Source organism: Hyperolius riggenbachi, chromosome 8 (genome assembly GCF_040937935.1).
Source record: "Hyperolius riggenbachi isolate aHypRig1 chromosome 8, aHypRig1.pri, whole genome shotgun sequence".
NCBI lineage: Eukaryota > Metazoa > Chordata > Amphibia > Anura > Hyperoliidae > Hyperolius > Hyperolius riggenbachi.
The window spans coordinates 152,019,397-152,040,789 of record NC_090653.1 but is presented as its reverse complement, the minus strand read 5'-3'; the positions used below and the strand labels follow the sequence as shown (position 1 = coordinate 152,040,789).

The 21,393-nt window shown below is 43.0% G+C and overlaps 1 protein-coding gene across 9 annotated transcripts in view; it reads right to left on the bottom strand.

Annotated features, from left to right (window-relative positions):
- ARHGEF9 (Cdc42 guanine nucleotide exchange factor 9) overlaps positions 1–21,393 on the bottom strand; it is a 662,656-nt gene that overhangs the window by 132,008 nt on the left and 509,255 nt on the right. For all 9 annotated transcript variants that reach the window (XM_068247541.1, XM_068247542.1, XM_068247540.1 and 6 more), the window contains one exon: positions 17,254–17,433. In XM_068247541.1, the coding sequence (XP_068103642.1) occupies positions 17,254–17,433 (180 nt within the window). The remainder of the gene's footprint in view (positions 1–17,253; positions 17,434–21,393) is intronic.

The following is a 21,393-nucleotide window of genomic DNA, read 5'->3' as shown; positions in this document are numbered from 1 at the left end:
TGTTGTAATGGCCCAGTCAATGTCCAGACCTCAATTCAATCAAAATGCTGTGGCGAGATTCCTCAATACATCTTAATTTAGGGGAAAAAAGAGCTAGAATGGATGGTGTAGAGGCTTTCTGGATCCTTCTACAGCACACCATTCCAGTGAAGGGCTCCTCTAAACCTATTTGGTGAAAGATTGCCAAATAGAGTTTTTCTGACCATGCTCCCAAATGTGGATGTGTACATTCAAACTTGGCATGCACAAAAAAGTTTCACGTATGCTCAGCAGAATAATGCATTTGTGTACAGAGGATGAAAAACAAGCAGAAGTTCTACTGGGCATGCTGAGGACCGTACCCACGGATGTACAGTCCAGATGTGCTCGTCCATGGCCGGAAGTGTGGCCAGAAGATGAACCCTGCGTTACAATGGTGGGATCTATAAGGATCTACAAGAATCTGGAGAGCCTCTGGATCATCCAGAGGCTTCCAGCTACTGAAGTAAATATCTAACTTCCCCATAACAGGTTTGCTGTAAGAGAGCTGTGCATAAATTAACACCCAGAAACCTCAGTGATCTGAAGTAATATTGTAAAAGAGGGGTCCAAAGTTCCTCCACATTTATGACCAAATAATTTATGACTTTATCAAATTATAATTTTCTGTCCATGCAAAAGATTGTATTGAAGTGAAGTGCCTAGGATGTGATACTGCTAATATATATTCTTGAAATTGGGATTAAATTGTATGAATACGATATATGTCTATTTTCTCGGTTTCTGGTGGGTTGTAATCTTTTCATTTCAGACAACTACCATCTTGTAATAAGCAACATCACATGTTCATAGGCCACCTCATGTATGCCGATATGGACTGGTGAATGGCAGCATAGTGGAAATGCCCAGCAATTTTTTGTTTCTTGTGTGGTGCATCAAAGTGGTTTACCTAGCTATGCAGCATCAAATCAACTATGTCTATTTGGGGTCCAGGACTTTGCGTACCACAAACGTGAGTTTCCTGGTCTATGGAAGTATGCGATATTAAAGGACAACTCCAGCGAAAAAAGTAAGCAGTTAAAATCTGACAGAACCACAGGTTTTGGACTAGTCCATCTCCTCATGGGGGATTCTCGTGGTTTTCTTTGTTGTCAAAAGCATTTCCTGAACAGCAGTTGCTAAGCCTGGCTCTAGTACTCTTCAGTTGGTGGATTCATCTGAAGAACTAGAGATCCCTGCTATTTTAAATTGAATTGTTACCTGCTTTACACCCTGTAAGACCTACGGAGGTAATCACACTGGTAAAATGCTGTCATTGAGCTGGAAGGAGATTGCACTGCTGGCAAGATTGAGTACTGATATGATTTCTGCTACAATGTTCTTGATGTACTGAAATGGTTTTGCTTTCTTTACTTTTTAATGCAGACTATGTCTAAATGAAGGTTGAAATGCAGTGCTGAATTTTAATCTGAAGCTCTGGCATTAATCTTTAAATGCCCCAGTTTATATTGCAAAGTACAATATTGCCTTCCAAAACCTAGATGGTTGTAGCAGGTCATCATTTTCAGCAAGTCTCCAAAAACCAAGACCATAATATACAGTATGACTTCAGCATTAATAGCCAGTGCCATGCAAACCACTTCTTTCTGCCCTTGTAACCCAAACACTCAGAACCTCTGCTTTATAGAACACCTACTGTGCAATTTAACTATAACTTGAGTTGCTTAAACCACTGGAAAAAAAAAAGCTAACATTCATTTTCCTATTCATCTTTATTCTGTCCAAACAGACAAATTACATAGGTTAGAAAGCATAATAAAGGCACTAAATACCATAAATAATAAAACAGCAGCACGAGTCACATGACTTATGCTGTTGTTTGTGTCTCCCATTCCTTCTCGAGTGGAGGAGTGATGCATTGTGGGAGAGGTAGGTGAAGAGCAAAAGGGAGGGCTAAAGAAGGGGGAAGGGGAAAAAAATCAAGCTATGGGAATAATGTGGACCTACAAGCATAAAAAATGGTGTTTTGTATGCCACTCCTATTATTAGTAGTGATACACTATGACCTTGTTTATGTATATGAACTGGATGTGATGACTTCCAACGTTCTTTGGTTGGTGCCTACATCATAAGTTTGAGAACACTGTATCGGCTAGTGCAGATGGCCTACACTACTATATTAGCAGTGTCATTCTTTATTATGGTTGATTTACACAGAAGGCAACTAAAATGCATACATACTAACTGATCAGTTGTTCTGCGCTTCTTTTTCAGTTGCTGTGCATTTTGTGTGCTTTGTATGTATTGCAGTGTGTTATGAAAAAGCTTTTGGTTAACCTTCTAGCAGCCCTGCCTGTGTGTGAGATAATACAGGACAGGGCATCCGCTGCCAGCCAAATTTGTTTTTCTGCCTAATGTAGCCATGCGAAGCGGGAGAAGGGAGCTGTCATAGTTGCCTATCTGGAAGCTAAATCGGCTTTCCTCTCCTCTTCAATCACCCCTCTTCCTCCACAGGGCGGCGCTGCAACGTTGACACAGTCCTCTGGGTTCTGATCACAGGTCATATCAAGTGATGGGACTCAAAAGAGGATGCGGGAGTGTAGTACTGACTCAGGGTGACTGAAGAGAGGAAGCGGCCCAGCGTCCAGACAGGTAACTATGACAGCGCCCTGTCATTCTCTACATAGCCTGCCAGGCTGCATAAGGCACACTTCCCCAGCAGCAGAAAAAAATGTGGCGCAACAGCACACATATAGTTTTACTATATGTAGCTGCTAAAGGGTTATAACATTCATATGTAAACTGACCCATAAGGAAAAACAATGCACTGTGCATCAATTGCTCGTTGTATTAAAGCTCACTGCACCTGTTTCAATGTAAGAGGTAATGCAGGCTATTATTAGTTGTTAGAGCACTAGCATTTTTTATTACACTGAGAGCAGCAGATGGCCTTAATATAATATTATTTTAATTAATTTAGAACTACAGTATATGGATATATATACGATTGCTGTAGTGGATACAGCTGAACAGTTTACCCCATAGGAGAAAGTGAAACTAGTGTGTGGAAGAAGTCCAATTCAAAGTACCCATGTAAAGACATACTCTGGTAAGTTCTATGCTTATTTTAGGGGTCTAGAATTATGTCTTAAGGTGGTCATACATGGTACAATCTTTCTTTTTTTTTTATTAGATAATTTAGTTTAATTATTCCGTTAGATCGAATATAAAATTTTTCCAGCATGTCCGATCTGATTTTTCTCGAAAAAACTGGATAATCGTTCAAATTTCTTGATCGGAATTTTTTTTTTTAACTTTCATTCGATTCGATCATTTAGATCAAATAAACGTGATAATCAAAGATTTTTATTGTACCATGTATGGCCACCATTAGTTTGTATTGTTGTTCGAGATATTGAACTCTTATTCATTCTACACTTAATACTCTCCTTTACATTATATTTAACTCTATATGGAGAGAACTTGCTGGATTGAATAGAAGAAGTAGAGAGAGATCCCAGTCATCACTGTAACCTAGATTGTGACAGCTGCTGCATGCTGTAAGATGCATGGGATGTGGGTTTCCTCCTCAATGCTCTGCTGTCTATAAGGCACTGGGAGTTTGTGCTTGTGTTTGATTTAACTCTGTGTGCCTATGTGTACTGTCCTGAAAATACATAGGTGTGGTCTCTAGGAAGGTGAAAACACTGTTGAAAGCTGTTCCCAAACTACACTCTGCACTGTATTTGTAAATCCTGACTGACCATGGCCATGACAGTTAAATGTACATCAACATCAAAACATTTTTTACATGAAGTTCATCTCTAAGCCAAAACACCATAATAAATTCCAAACAAATCCATGTTCATTTCACTCCATATTCCTGGTGCGCAAAAATGTATAACTTCCATACTCCATCCGGCCCCCGTCCGCCTAGCTCCCTGGCCCAATGGCTGTCCGTGCTGTACATGCGCAGTAGTGCAAACGCACGGACACAGGGACAGGATGACGCAGGGACACTTACAGATTATTATATAGGATACATACAGTATATATATATATATATATATATATATATATATATATATATATATATATATATACTGTATATATATATATATATATATATATATATATACAGTATATGTATATATATATATATATATATATATATATATATATATATATATATATATATATATATATATATATATATATATATATATACAGTGGTGTGAAAAACTATTTGCCCCCTTCCTGATTTCTTATTCTATTGCATGTTTGTCACACTTAAATGTTTCTGCTCATCAAAAACCGTTAACTATTAGTCAAAGATAACATAATTGAACACAAAATGCAGTTTTAAATGATGGTTTTTATTATTTAGTGAGAAAAATAACTCAAAACCTACATGGCCCTGTGTGAAAAAGAAATTGCCCCCTGAACCTAATAACTGGTTGGGCCACCCTTAGCAGCAATAACTGCAATCAAGCGTTTGCGATAACTTGCAACGAGTCTTTTACAGCGCTCTGGAGGAATTTTGGCCCACTCATCTTTCCAGAATTGTTGTAATTCAGCTTTATTTGAGGGTTTTCTAGCATGAACCGCCATTTTTAAGGTCATGCCACAACATCTCAATAGGATTCAGGTCAGGACTTTGACTAGGCCACTCCAAAGTCTTCATTTTGTTTTTCTTCAGCCATTCAGAGGTGGATTTGCTGGTGTGTTTTGGGTCATTGTCCTGCTGCAGCACCCAAGATCACTTCAGCTTGAGTTGACGAACAGATGGCCGGACATTCTCCTTCAGGATTTTTTGGTAGACAGTAGAATTCATGGTTCCATCTATCACAGCAAGCCTTCCAGGTCCTGAAGCAGCAAAACAACCCCAGACCATCACACTACCACCACCATATTTTACTGTTGGTATGATGTTCTTTTGCTGAAATGCTGTGTTACTTCTACGCCAGATGTAACGGGACACGCACCTTCCAAAAGTTCAACTTTTGTCTCGTTGGTCCACAAGGTATTTTCCCAAAAGTCTTGCCAATCATTGAGATTTTTTTTAGCAAAATTGAGACGAGCCTTAATGTTCTTTTTGCTTAAAAGTGGTTTGCGCCTTGGATATCTAGCATGCAGACCGTTTTTGCCCAGTCTCTTTCTTATGGTGGAGTCGTGAACACTGACCTTAATTGAGGCAAGTGAGGCCTGCAGTTCTTTAGATGTTGTCCTGGGGTCTTTTGTGGCCTCTCGGATGAGTTTTCTCTGCGCTCTTGGGGTAATTTTGGTCGGCCAGCCACTCCTGGGAAGGTTCATCACTGTTCCATGTTTTTTCCATTTGTGGATAATGGCTCTCACTGTGGTTCGCTGGAGTCCCAAAGCTTTAGAAATGGCTTTATAACCTTTACCAGACTGATAGATCTCAATTACAGTACTTTGTTCTCATTTGTTCCTGAATTTCTTTGGATCTTGGCATGATGTTTAGCTTTTGAGGTGCTTTTGGTCTACTTCTCTGTGTCAGATAGCTCCTATTTAAGTGATTTCTTGATTGAAACAGGTGTGGCAGTAATCAGGCCTGGGGGTGACTACAGAAATTGAACTCAGGTGTGATAAACTACAGTTAAGTTATTTTTTAACAAGGGGGGGGGGGGGGGGCAATCACTTTTTCACACAGGGCCATGTAGATTTGGAGTTTTTTTTCTCACTAAATAATAAAAACCATCATTTAAAACTGCATTTTGTGTTCAATTATGTTATCTTTGACTAATAGTTAACGGTTTTTGATGAGCAGAAACATTTAAGTGTGACAAACATGCAAAAGAATAAGAAATCAGGAAGGGGGCAAATAGTTTTTCACACCACTGTATATATATATATATATATATATATATATATATATATATATATATATATATATATATATATATATTCATCATAGCATGTCAAATTTGTGTCTGTAAATATATATTTTTGCACATGTAACCTGCAATAGGGGTACATCTACTTCTACCATCCCTTGTCTTGCAATTAGAGCACATTCAGCACCCCGCACCCCCGTATTCACCTATCCCTCCACTTGACCTGTAATTAGGACACATACATATCAACCTGAAATTATTATTATCTAGTATTTATATAGCGCTGGCATCTTCCACAGTGCTATACAGAGAGTATAGTCTTATCACTAACTGTCTCTCAGCGGAGCTCACAATCTAATCCCTACCATAGTCGTATGTCCATTGTAGTCTAGGGCCTATTTAGGAGCAAGAGATTTTTCTAAGCACTTATGATTCGCAAAGCTCTTGGTAATGTAATGCTATGTGAGTGTTCTCATCTGAGTGATGTGATTTTATAATCATCACCCATAGCATTGCATTATCAAGGGCTTTACATATCACTAGTGCTAAAAAATCTCTTGCAGTGGGAAGCAGCCCTTACTTATCTGTATGTTTTGGGGGATTTGGGAGGAATCCGGAATGCCCAGAGGAAACTCATGCAAACACAGGGAGAACATACAAGCTCCTTCCAGGTAGTGCCTTGGCTGGGATTTGAACTGGGGACCCAGCGCTGCAGGGCGAGAGAGCTATCCACTACCATTGTGCTGCCCTTTCAGAGTAGAAACCGCACCGCCCCCTCATAAAGGCACATCCATCCCCTTATTATGGTATATGCAACTTCTTCCCTTTCCAATAATGCATGCATCATTTTGGTTCCCATTCCCCACCAGTTTGGGTACATCAATTTCTCCTCACTTTACAGAAGTTTTTAGTATTATGTAGGGATGGGACGAATCCACAATTTCTTCGAATCCGAATGTGGATCCGAATCTAAAAAGGTTCTCGAATATCTCGAACCTTTCGAATCCCGAATCTAACGAATCCTGCACATAAGAATTGTGCGATCCATGGTATAGTTGCCCGCAGTATAGGTACCCAGGCATAGGTGCCCGCAGTATAGGTAGCTAGGTAAAGGTGTCTTCAGTATAGCTAACAAGGTATAGGGGCCTTCCCTATAGGTTGCAAGGTATAGGGGCATTCAGTATAGGTTGCAGGGTATAGTGGCCTTCATTATAGGCAGCAGGGTATAGTGGCCTTCAGTATAGGCAGCAGGGTATAGTGGCCTTCAGTATAGGCCGCAGGGTATAGGGGCCTTCAGTATAGGCCGCAGGGTATAGGGGCCTTCAGTATAGGCAGCAGGGTATAGGGGCCTTCAGTATAGGCAGCAGGGTATAGGGGCCTTCAGTATAGGCAGCAGGGTATAGGGGCCTTCAGTATAAGCAGCAGGGTATAGGGGCCTTCAGTATAGGCAGCAGGGTATAGGGGCCTTCAGTATAGGCAGCAGGGAATGGGGGGCTTCAGTATAGGCAGCAGGGTATAGGGGGCTTCAGTATAGGCAGCAGGGTATAGGGGCCTTCAGTATAGGCAGCAGGGAATGGGGGGCTTCAGTATAGGTAGCAGGCTATGGGGGGCTTCAGTATAGGTAGCAGGCTATGGGGGGCTTCAGTATAGGTAGCACGCTATGGGGGGCTTCAGTATAGGTAGCAGGCTATGGGGGGATCCAGTATAGGTAGCAGGCTATTGGGGGATCAGTATAGGTAGCAGGCTATGGGGGGAATCAGTATAGGTAGCAGGCTATGGGGGGATCAGTATAGGTAGCAGGCTATGGGGGATCAGTATAGGTAGCAGGCTATGGGGGGCTCAGTATAGGTAGCAGGCTATGGGGGGCTCAGTATAGGTAGCAGGGTATGAGGAGCTCAGTATAGGTAGCAGGCTATGGGGGCTCAGTATAGGTAGCAGGCTGGGGGGCTCAGTATAGGTAGCAGGCTGGGGGGCTCAGTATAGGTAGCAGGCTGGGGGGCTCAGTGTAGGTAACAGGCTGGGGGGATCAGTATAGGTAGCAGGCTGGGGGGCTCAGTATAGGTAGCAGGCTGGGGGGATCAGTATAGGTAGCAGGCTATGGGGGGATCAGTATAGGTAGCAGGCTGGGGGGCTCAGTATAGGTAGCAGGCTGGGGGGCTCAGTATAGGTAGCAGGCTGGGGGGCTCAGTGTAGGTAACAGGCTGGGGGGATCAGTATAGGTAGCAGGCTGGGGGGATCAGTATAGGTAGCAGGCTGGGGGGCTCAGTATAGGTAGCAGGCTGGGGGGCTCAGTATAGGTAGCAGGCTGGGGGGCTCAGTGTAGGTAGCAGGCTGGGGGGCTCAGTGTAGGTAGCAGGCTGGGGGGCTCAGTGTAGGTAGCAGGCTGGGGAGCTCAGTGTAGGTAACAGGCTGGGGGGATCAGTATAGGTAGCAGGCTGGGGGGCTCAGTATAGGTAGCAGGCTGGGGGGCTCAGTATAGGTAGCAGGCTGGGGGGCTCAGTGTAGGTAGCAGGCTGGGGGGCTCAGTATAGGTAGCAGGCTGGGGGGCTCAGTATAGGTAGCAGGCTGGGGGGCTCAGTGTAGGTAGCAGGCTGGGGGGATCAGTGTAGGTAGCAGGCTGGGGGGCTCAGTGTAGGTAGCAGGCTGGGGGGCTCAGTGTAGGTAGCAGGCTGGGGGGCTCAGTGTAGGTAGCAGGCTGGGGGGCTCAGTGTAGGTAGCAGGCCGGGGGGCTCAGTATAGGTATCAGGCTGGGGGGCTCAGTATAGGTAGCAGGCTGGGGGGCTCAGTGTAGGTAACAGGCTGGGGGGCTCAGTATAGGTAGCAGGCTGGGGGGCTCAGTATAGGTAGCAGGCTTGGGGGCTCAGTGTAGGTAACAGGCTGGGGGGCTCAGTATAGGTAGCAGGCTGGGGGGCTCAGTATAGGTAGCAGGCTGGGGGCTCAGTATAGGTAGCAGGCTGGGGGGCTCAGTGTAGGTAGCAGGCTGGGGGGATCAGTATAGGTAGCAGGCTATGAGGGGTTCAGTATAGGTAGCAGGCTGGGGGGCTCAGTGTAGGTAGCAGGCTGGGGGGATCAGTATAGGTAGCAGGCTGGGGGGATCAGTATAGTTAGTAGGCTGGGTGGGCTACCTTACCTACACTGCAGTAGGTAGCTGGGTCATATCCTCCTCCTCCCGCTCCCCGCAGCCTCCTCTGCTCGCCCCCCTGCATAAATAAGCAGAAGCAGCCTCTAACCTCCAGCGTGGAGTGCAGTGCAGCAGACTTCACTTCCTAGTTCCCCCTAGTGGCCGCCTGACCGGCTCTTACTGATGACGTAGTAAGAGCCAGTCACTAGGGGGAATAAGGAAGTCTGCAGGAGGTCTGCCGCTCCGGAATCCGGGCTCCACGCTGGAGGTGAGAGAGGCTGCTGCTTCTTATTTATGCGGCGGGCGAGTGGAGGAGGCTGCGGGGAGCGGGAGGAGGACACTTGCGAGCGGGGGAAGCGGCGGATGCGCGGCGATGCAGCGTCGGGATTCGGCGGATTCGGCGAGCGGAAAATGGCGTCGGGATTCGAGTCCACGAATCTCGAATGTTTCCTAATATTCGAGGGATTCGTGGATTCGCCGGATTCGTCGTCCCATCCCTAGTATTATGTATTTACAGTATATAGTGCTGATATTTTCCACAGCAATTTGCAGCTTTACACATAGTACCGAATAATTCTCATTGTTGGAGCCTACAATCTAATTGTCCTCATGTAGTCAAAGTTTAATATTTTTGGCATAATCTTTTTTTTTGGGGGGGGGGGGGGGGGGGTGTTATTACCCAAACAGTATGCTTTTCGGATTAAGGAGGAGTATAGTACTCATAGGAAACCTATACCGGAGGAATGTACAAATTGTATCATAGTCTCAGAGTCGATATATTAATCTGGGAATTAAGTGCTGCAAGGCAATAGGTCCCTACAGCACAGCTGTCCCACTGGATATATCGTCATACTGTCACCATGGAATTAGGGCATGTAACTCCCTCCTTATCAGTTTACTTGTTTTTCTTTAGCGCCAGAACACAGTTTAAAAAGCAAGCCCCTGCCAAAGAGAATGATTCTGCAAGTAAAAGTGGGGTGAATTCTTGCTAAGTGCTATGCAGGATGATATTCTGTGCAAACAGCAGAATACATGAAAACACCATATCCATCACTTTACAATGTAACCAGTACAGTCTCAGTAAGTACAACATCATCCCCTCACACCTGCTTCTGGCAATAAATGTATGTGTTAGGTCTAAAAGCTTAATAGATTGAGTGAGTTCTGATGGATGGTTTGTGGTGTCCCTACGGATGCAGGAAGCACTTTAATAGCAGTTCTAGATGGCAGAGGGTTCATGGTTATTTTATAGAACAAGGGCTGAGTTAAATAGTCCTTTAGTGTACATGTATATTTATATCTTACTTTAGTTATAAAGATTAACGTTGTTAGGGTTCCATTTGCAGATAAAAACAGTGTATGCTTTGTTGCACAGACCTGCAGATGGTGGAGGGATCTGGATTGTAAGGGGGAATCCTTGTAAATTAGTTAGTTTAAACACAGTAGAGGAAAACAGGCATAAGCGTGTAGTTAAGTATCCTAGAACCTGAAGGGGAGTGTCTCATTCTTCCCCTGACCCACATCATCTGAAACATCCTCTTCATTTTCTTTTTACACTATCACTATAGTACAAAGGCCCCTAAGAGTATCCTGTATTAGAGGATGCCTGGACTAAACTCTCCTTCATCTAATCCTATAACTTTTGTGAGGTACAGTAGGACGGCCCTAAAATGTAATAAAAAAAATAAAAACTGTTTAAAAAAGAGATAAGTGTTGCATTACCTCTTACACAAAGTGCACAAGGATGTTGTGGCAAATGTATTACCACATCAAACAGACAACCTATTTCATAGGCAGATTACCGCTTCCACGGGTCCAATATTGTGCCAACGATGTGTCTTGATATTGCTATGAGCGCTTCCCAGATGCACCATTTTGCCAAAAATTAGACCTGACTAAGTGGGGATCGGAAGCAGATAAAAAGGGCATCGGAGGCAATGTTAAAAGGCTATAAACAGTAGATTTTTTATAGCCGCTATTTATCGTTTACAGTCACTTATAGCCGCTATTTACAGTATATAGCTGCCAATTTCAGCTTTTAACATTGCCGCCTATGGCTGTGAAAATATCAGTGGTAAGGGTTAGGAGGTGGGGGTCTTTACTGTTAGGAGTGTGGGGGGTCCTTAGGGGTTAAGGTTAGGCACCACCAGGAGGAATAAAGTTTAGGCACCACCAAGGAAGGGGGGGGAACGTTAAGGTTAGGCACCACCAGGAAGTTCTTACAGTTAGGGATTGATAGAGGGAAGGTTCTGTGTGATAGTAGGGCTAGGTCATAGTAAAATATTAGCAAAGATTACTGAAATTTTACTTGTAATGAAGTAGTAGAATGTCGATCATTTTACCAATCCTCTACCAGCAGTTATCCTGGCAGCCCTTTCTAACGGATTCCTTTTTTTACGCGCGTAGTGATCTGCCCATGAAACACATTATCTATTTGATGTGATATAACCTCTTTTTTTTACATTTTTATTACATTGTTTCGCTTTATTACATTGTTTTGCTTCCTACTATACCTCATTGTTAGACCTCTCTTAGAAGGTGTATATATATATATATATTAGGGCTGCACGGTTTTTCGGGTTTAAAACCGAAACCGCGGTTCGTGGCAAGACGATCTGCTGATCGTCAGTACCATCGGTTTTTCGGTCCGCTGTTTAATACTTTGCTTCTGGCCCCGCTGTGCGCGGATTGGCCAGAAGTAGTGAATATGTATGAGTGTTAATGAGCGGGGGGGTGGGGGGGGGCGGATCCACTCCAGCGAGCGGCCGGGCACATACAGCGTTACCAATCACTGGCTAGCGATGAAATGACGGCAGCGGTAGGCGGAGCTGTGTGCTCTGTACAGCTCCGCCTACCACTGCCGTCATTCCATCGCTAGCCAGTGATTGGTAATGCTGCTGTATGTGCCCGGCCGCTCGCTCGAGTGGATCCGCCCCCCGCTCATTAACACTCATACATATTCACTGCTTCTGGCCAATCCGCGCACAGCGGGGCCAGAAGCAAAGTATTACAGACAGCGAACCGGGCAGTGCGGACCGGATTGGCCAGAAGCAGTGAATATGTATGAGCGTTAATGAGCGGGGGGCGGATCCACTCGAGCGAGCGGCTGGGCACATACAGCATTACCAATCACAGACAGCGGACCGGGCAGTGTGGAACCCCCCCAGCATTTGAAAAAAATCGGGGAAAAATCGAAATTGCAATTTCTGAGAGAAAAATCGCAATTTCGATTTTTCCCTAAAATCGTGCAGCCCTAATATATATATATATATATATATATATATATACAGGGTGGGCCATTTATATGGATACACCTTAATAAAATGGGAATGGTTGGTGGTATTAACTTCCTGTTTGTGACACATTAGTATATGTGAGGGGGACAACTTTTCAAAATGGGTGGCGGCCATTTTGAAGCTGGTCATTTTGAATCCAACTTTTGTTTTTTCAATAGGAAGAGGGTCATGTGACACATCAAACCTATTGGGGATTTTACAAGAAAAACAATGGTGTGCTTGGTTTTAACATAACATTATTCTTTCCTGAGTTATTTACAAGTTTCTGGCCACTTATAATATGTGTTCAATGTGCTGCCCATTGTGTTGGATTGTCAATGCAACCCTCTTCTCCCACTGATAGCAACACCACAGGAGAAATGCAAGCACATGCTTCCAGTATCCGTAGTTTCAGGTGCTGCACATCTTGTATGTTCATAGGCATAGACAATTGCCTTCAGATGGCCCCAAAGATAAAAGTCTAAGGGGGTAAGATCGGGAGACCTTGGGGGCCATACAACTGGCCCACGACGACCAATCCACTTTCCAGGAAACTGTTTATCTAGGAATGCTCGGACCTGACACCCATAATGTGGTGGTGCACCATCTTTCTGGAAAAACTCAGGGAACATGCTAGCTTCAGTGCATAAAGAGAGAAACACATCATCATGTAGCAATTTCGCATATTCAGTGGCCTTGAGGTTTCCATTGATGAAGAATGGCCCCACTATCTTTGTACCCCATATACCACACCATGCCATCAATTTTTTTGTTCCAACAGTCTTGGAGGGATCTATCCAATGTGGGTTAGTGCCAGACCAATAGCGGTGGTTTTGTTTGTTAACTTCACCATTCACATAAAAGTTTGCCTAATCACTGAACAAAATCTTCTGCTTAAACTGAGGGTCCTGTTCCAATTTTTGTTTTGCCCATTCTGCAAATTCAGTGCGCCGATCTGGGTCATCCTCGTTGAGATGCTGCAGTAGCTGGCGTTTGTAAGGGTTCCATTTGTGAGTAGCTAATATCCACCAAAAGGATGTTCGACTAATGCCACTCTCCAGTGACATGCGGCGAGTGCTACGCTGTGGGCTCTTTCTGAATGAAGCTAGGACAGCCACTGATGTTTCTTCATTAGTCACAGATTTCATGCGTCCACATTTTGGCAAATCCTACACTGAACCAATTTCACAAAACTTAGCAAGCAGCTTGTTAACTGTAGCATGGGAGATGGGTGGTCTCGTAATGTGTCTTGCATTGAAATCTGCTGCTATGACCCGGTTACTGCTTTCACCAGACATCAACACAATTTCTATTCTCTCCTCACCTGTTAATCTCGGCGACATGACAATGGTTGTAAACAAAGAGAAACTTGTAAATAACTCATGAAAGAATAAAGTTACGGTTAAAACCAAGCACACCATTGTTTTTCTTGTGAAATTCCCAATAAGTTTGATGTGTCACATGACCCTCTTCTTATTGAAAAATCAAAAGTTCGATTCAGAATGGCCAACTTCAAAATGGCCGCCATGGTCACCATCCATCTATCTTGAAAAGTTTCCCTCCCACATATACTAATGTGTCACAAACAGGAAGTTAATATCACCAACCATTCCCATTTTATTAAGGTGTATCCATATAAATGGCCCACCCTGTATGTATGTATATATCTGTTTTCTTGGAGCGCAGCCATTTGGATTACCAGGAGTTGCTAATTGCTATTAGTGGTTGCTATTTTGCAACCCTTGTTTGTAAGTGTCCGTCTCATATACTGTACAACTTTCATATTATACATATTCTCCCATAAGTCCGACACTATATTTCATTGGGCTCCTGCTGTCTCTGCACTTCTTATTTTTCCATAGGCTTCTATTAACTGACTAGGTATTTCTCTCAGAGCATCATTCCTGCTTTTCTACATGTCTTAATAATATTGTTTTTCTAGTGCATAGTGTCAGGTCACCTTGTTGGCAGAACTGCAGAATGTGTTATCTCTGTTCCCATGGTAGCTTCCATGTTGTTTTCTGCAAGTTAAGAAACTTACCAAACCTGCAGAAGTTACACTTCTTATGCTGGGAATACACGGCTCGATTTTGAGCCATTAAGATGGCTCGATAGATCATTTCCGACATGTCCGATCTCCCGCCTGATCATTGCGTCACTCGATTCCGGATTGAAATGAATGGAAAAAGATAAGAAAAACGAGAGGAAGATAAGAGAATTGACTGCGGAATCGAGCGGCGAATAGATCAAGCGGGAGAATCGAGCAGCAAAATCGAGCCGTCTATGCCCAGCATTAAACATGGAGCAACTTAGTCATCATAACTCATTGCTACAAATAGGTTTAACACTAGCTGCTGCCACTAGCAACTTGTCACCAAAATCAGACGCTAGGGCTAGTAATCATTCGCAGTGCCTAATTGCTATAATTAAAGATATATTATCTTAAGTGCTAAGACAAGTTGCTTCGTCCACCTTGTCTGTGTGAAATGGCCCCAAGTTGTGCTGTTCAGCTCCAGAACTGTCCTCAGACAATGTAAGTAAAGTATAAGGGGTGAATGTATACATTTCAAATGTATACTTACATAAACCTAATTCCTCAGAAATGAAAACAGAAATTATTACATTCAGTCATGACTGGCACTTAAAGAGAACCTGTACTGAGTAAAAATATTTAAAATAAACAAATGAGGTAACTTCAAATGAACATTACATAGTTACCTTGCCATCAGTTCCTCTCAGAAGCTCACCATTTTCTTCTGACAATAATCCCTTCCAGTTCTGACAATATTTTGTCAGATCTGAAATATATCAGTTGCTGTCAGTAAAATATCAGTTGTTGTAAGTTATAGCTGAGAGAAAAACTGATTTACCAGGTAATGTCCATGTTTCCCTATGGCTCAAGTGGGCGATGTTACAGTTTAACTGTGTGATGACCAGAAAGCTGTTATGGGTAATGGCCATTTTCAAAATGGAGGACGGAAAATTCCTTTGATCACAGTGAACAAACAGGACGCGGGACAGGAGAAAGACACTGAGGAGTAGACTACATGGAAGGTAAGTATGACTTGTGTATGCTTATTTTGACTCTTAATTTTCAGTTCAGGTTTTCTTTAAGCTGCTAAGAAGACAGTAGTTTTACAAAGAGTATGTACAGAAGGATCTCCTTATTTTAAAGATAATCTGAATTGAGAGGCATATGGAGACGGCCATATTTATTTCCTTTTAAACAATACTGGTTGCTTGACAGTCCTGTTGATCTTACTGGCATCAGTGATGTCCGAATCACAGCATCAGGGTTGGATTTGTATTTTTCATCAATTGTTACCAAGCGTCTGCACCTTCCTACCCTCCCCCCTTCCCCACCATTTTTTTTGTATAATGAATGAATGAGACATTTTATTTGTTTTATGAGGGTCATTCACAAGTAGACCTGCTTGCTTTAATACTGTAAGTACTAAAGTACACCTGAAATTAAACTAAAAATTAACCACTTAATGACATGCTGACTTATAAAAAACGTCCTGCTAGAGCCTCTTAATGGCTCCAGGACGTTTTTATAAGTCAGGCAGTGCTGCTGCCGCTGTGTGCGCTCCCGCGGGTGCACGTGCATCCCCGTGCACGTGAAAATTGGGGAAAAAAAAAACACCCCCAAAAAATACACCTTAATTTCCAAACGATATATTGTCACCATACTTTGTACTAGGGACATAATTAAAATCTTGTAATAACCAGGACAAATGGGCAGATAAAATGTGTGGGTTTTATGTACAGTAGCAGTGTTTATATTAAAACCATAGGGAATGAAATTGGAGAAATAGTGTATTTTTTCATTTTTTCCTTGTATTTCCCTTTAAAATGCATAGAAAATAAAGTAATTACTGAAAAGAAATATCAACCCCAAAAAGCCCAATTTGTGGTGAAAAAAACAAGATATAGATCATGTCATTGTGATTAGTAGTGACTAAGCTATTGGCAAATGAAAGGGAGGAGTACTGAAAGGTGAAAATCACTCTTGTCCGTTAAGGTAAAAACTGCCTTGGGGTGAAGTGGTTAAATATGCAATTTGTCAGTTGACATACTCCTGAAACTCTTCATGCTGTTTGTTGTCTTCAGGGGCCCTAGTGTTCCCATCTACTTGGCCAACTGGCCCGTCAGTCCAATACACTCTCTAGGGCGCGACTGTGCACAGGAACATCTGAACTGGGCAAGCGTGAGTTCTGAGCCACAAATGCTGAGCAAAAGGAAGTGCTTGTGCATGAAAGAAAGAAGATGTGCGCAGGCAGTGGCGTAGCTAAGGAGCTGTGGGCCCCGAAGCAAGTTTTACATTGGGGCCCCCCATGCACTCTATACATAACAGTTGATACGGCGCACCAAAACCTGCCAATGGCAACTACAGTGTCAGAGGTGCAAGAAGGGGATGGGAAACAGTTTGTTAATGATTACTGCTATTCAAAGCATCTATATAAGTGAATATTATGAGCACAAGACCAATAGAGAGCTAATACTGCATTTGAGGGAGAGCCCTATGGGGCCCCTCTGGCCCAAGGGCCCGATGCGGTCGCAACCTCTGCACCCCCTACTGTCCTGTGTGCAGGCTGTTTATCTCACTGGGAAAATGTGTGGTTCAGAACTCATGCATGTAAATTAGAAGTTGTGCGATTGCAGATTCATACAAGTACCATGAGGAATTTTGCAAAACAAATCCCAGCTCAATTTTTTAATATATTGAAAACATTGCTATGGATGTTGCATTTGCCTGTACTCATACAACCACTAATTCACAAACTTCTCAACAACCCCGATGATGATCTGATTTGCCCCAGATGAGAACGGCCAATCATGATCACTTAAATAAAAGACAATATTAAATTAATGACGATCAAATTTGATCATTTACAATATCTCTACAATATTTGTACTTCAGATGCTAGGAGTGCCTTAGCAAATCAGGCCTATGTGTGCAGATTGCCAGCACCTGATCTGCAAAAAGAACTATATATTCCACAGGGTCATTAAAACTTACATGTTCTAGAAAACATGGTCCTATTTCACTGAGATGTGGCTCCTCATTGTTGTACTGCTTCTCAAGGTCTCTGACAAAGCCCATCTGGAACCGGTAGATGTCCTCAATGTTCCCAAAGATGACCTTCAGCTGTTCATCGCTAAACATGTCTCTCCGTTTCCTGCATTGCTTTAAATAACCCTGTTTGTCAAACAAGATGAGAAAATCATTAAGAGGAAATATAAACACACAACAATAGAGATCTAAGCAGATTGTATCTGCAGCTTAAAAATAACAACAACAGTAGTAATAGAACATGCTTAATTTGTAAAATACCCTGAAGTGACACCATCAACAGCAGATGCACAGCTAAGGTTCCTTGTGATTCAATGCAGAATGCTAAAGTACGACTTCATGGATGTGAATAAGAGTAATGCTGTTTAGAGACAGTCAATAGTGATGGCTGAACACATTTGCTGGTGAACAGTTCCAGGTGAACGGTTGCTACTTGTACACTGGTGAATAGCGTGACCTGTACAGGCCATTTGCACTTGCCCTTTACTTTCCCATAGTGCCATTTTTTAACCCTTCGCTCTGAAGTCAGGTGGAACAGTACAGTATGCAAGCGCGGGATGATTGAAGTGTGCATGTTTGAAATTATCTATGTGCAATATCTAATGTGTGAAACCATCCATGTGCAATATCTAATTGGAAAATATGTTATTCATTGCTGAATTGATAGCTATAAAGCCGTTGCCTATGCAATTTTAATTATTGAATCACAAGTGCTTCATCCACATGTGTATTTTTGGAGATTTTTAATGTTTTCCCTTTTTTTGATTAATAAATTTGACACTTGGCATATTAAGGTGGCTGGTAACCCGTATTTACTGTATATTTGAATCCTGTTGTTTTGGGGTTGGCCCCGCCCATTATCTTTAACAAGGGTAAGGTAGACAAGTGCCTAGGGAATACCTTATTGCCCTTTCCCCCTATATAGTTGGAACAGTACAGTCAATCAGACATGTTCATCACCTAGGCCACTCCCCCCTATAAATGGAAAGATCCCGGCGTCCATTTTCATTCTGCATTAGTCATTTCAGGGAGACGTGCTGCTGATGCAGATAGGACAGTGAGAGATAGGCTGTTGTGTTTGATACTGTAGCTGCTTCCTAGGTGCTCTGCTTTGCTACTTGCAGTTCACCAGCTAGGAACCCCCTCAGTAGACTTTTTGAGGACTCTTCCTGACCACAAAAGTCCTTTTGAGGACTGACAGTGACATTGACACTGCTGTACTTATTTGTTGTTGCTTTTTTGTGGTGAGTTGTACCAACACAAAACCCCCATATACAGTGTTGTGTTTGGCTCCGCCAATGTCATAGCCCACTAACACTGCACTAAAGTAATTTAGCATCTTACATTTGTGACACAACATGTGCTGTGTTACCCACACACCAGTGTGACCAACCGCACTATGTTATTGGTGATATCAGTGTGCCAACAAAAACACAATGTCACAGACGTGTGACAATACTACTTTACTGATCACTGCCTGCTGTGTGATCAACGTGTACTGTTACCTTGTCACAGCAACATCTGGGAAGCTATGTCACCATTATAGCTGACCATTACTGCCCAAAAATGATTAAGTGTCTGACATTTGTGACACGACGCATGCTATGTTACCCACACACAGTGTCACAGCAACAGCAACATCTGTTTGACCATACTGTGATCTCAGTGTGCTAAAAAAAATAAAACAGTGTTACAGACATTTGTGAGCAGGGCTGTGGGCAAAAATCATCCAACGCCAATTCCTCAGTTTATGTAACCTCTGACTTCAGGTACCCAACAATTGCTCCGACTCCTTGGCTCCTACGCCACACCCCGGTTTGAGAGTATACCAATACCCCTTTGCCAGGGCCAGTTCTAGACTTTTTGTCGCCTGAGGCAAACTTGTGAGGATGCCGGCACCCCCCCCCCCCCCAGGTAGTATAATTTCCCCTAGCATAGGTAGCCTGGAGGGGGTAGCAGCCAAAAAAGGGGAAGCAGCGAGCACAGCGGCGGAGAGGGGGGGCAGACCCCCCTCCCTCACCTGGAGCTCCCCTGCCCGTGCTCCCCTTTTGCATTGTGTTCCACCACTCACGTCACTTCCTGCAATGACGCCGACTGTACTGCGAAAGTACAGTGGGTGGCATTGCAGGAAGTGACATGAGTGGTGGAACGCAATGCCTGGACCAGAAGGAGATGAGTCATTGCTTCCCCGCTTGCTGCTGACAGTAATGCTGGGCAAATAGCTGGAGGGGGAGCACGGACAAGGGAGTCCCAGCTGAGGGGTGGGTCTGACCCCCCCCCCCCTTCCACCGCTGTGCCCGCTGCTCCCCCTTTCTGGCTGCAACCCCCTCCAGCTTTGTATTTCTGATGCTGAAACCGGAAAAATTAACATAAAAGTTGGTATCCTGAATAATTTACTGCATTCTACTATATGTCACTACAGTGCCTCTTTAAAATATATTTGGGTACTTTTAAAAAGTAATGTTGAATTTATTGAAGGTGTATTTTTAAAAAGGTTTAAAATGATACGTGCCCCATATACAGGGTTTCAGAGATAAAGACAAAAGAAATACCGAGAGCCCAATATAGTGTAGTATGCAAAACAAGGGTTGGAAATGAAAAGTATATAATGTATATACTCAAAAACGTGGGTTACCTCCTAGGTAACCACTGTATAGGCAGGTGAGGAGATTAGACCTGTCCTCATATTGATAATGTAAGAGTGAACAGAGGCGCCAGCAGGATAAAAGGTTCTAAAAGGCTTTAAATCCCTCAGGAGGTGGTGGTGGACTCGCCTTCCCGAAGCAGACAAGATACCGTCAGTTTTATGACAACAGGTTTATTAACATACTCCAAAACAAACAGTGCAACGCGTTTCACGGGTATGTTCCCGCTTCCTCAGGCAATAAACAGATAGGAGCACACAGTATAGTCTCAAGGTCACGCATAGCTCAAGGTCAGAGGCGCTATTCGTGACCTTGAGACTATACTGTGTACTCCTATCTGTTTATTGCCTGAGGAAGCGGGAACATACCCGTGAAACGCGTTGCACTGTTTGTTTTGGAGTATATTAATAAACCTGTTGTCATAAAACTGACGGTATCTTGTCTGCTTCGGGAAGGCGAGTCCACCACCACCTCCTGAGGGATTTTAAGCCTTTTAGAACCGTTTATCCTGCTGGCGCCTCTGTTCACTCTTACAGGTTTTCAGAGAGGTTATTTACCGAAATGGTATATTTCTTCCATATTTGTGAATTTATCCTTAACAAATTCCCAACAGAGTAAACAACAATAGTCTTCAGATTGATTTTTTTAGGAAAGCACTTCATTATTTCATTGACTTTTGCAGCAATATTTCTGTAAGCTTTAATTTTCTGAAATACATAAAATGCTGAGATTATGAAATTCAAGTACGGTAAGTGATGTTATTCATCAGAACCATACACTTACAGAACATTGGCTCTGTTTTCATACATTTTGAAATTAGATTGTCATTTTTGATGATATAATTGTACTTTCGGAATACACTAGTAAGTAAAGTAATTTATTTTAATTGCATGAATACAGTATATAGGTTTTGAATCAATGTGTTGTAAAATAAATCCTCAGCATGATTTGTAATAAGTTATTTGGTAACTTGGTCCTCTTGGTAAGGAAATTGGACTAAGACTATGGTAGGGATTAGATTGCGAGCGCCTCTGAGGATAGTCATTGACACTATATACACTATGTAAAAGTGCTGCAGAAGATTTCAATATTATTTAACCAATCTGCGACCACCTAACGCAGATTGGCGGCTGCAGAGTGGCTCTGTTGTTCCTCGGTCACGCCATATGCCGCCATCTCGAGAGAAGCGAGATTACACAAGTGCATGCTCCTGTGATTGTAAACATAGAGCCGCAGCGATCAGCCTGTCAGTCCGCGATTGGAGCTGGCAGGCTGGTTTCAAGATTTATAAGGCAACATTTATTTATATAGCACTACCATCCTACGCAGCGCTGCACAGAGGATTGCCTAGTCACTAAACTGGAACTGTGAACCTCGGAGGGGTTCACAATCTAATCCCTATCATAGGCATATGCCTATGCAAGTGTAGTGTAGTGTATGT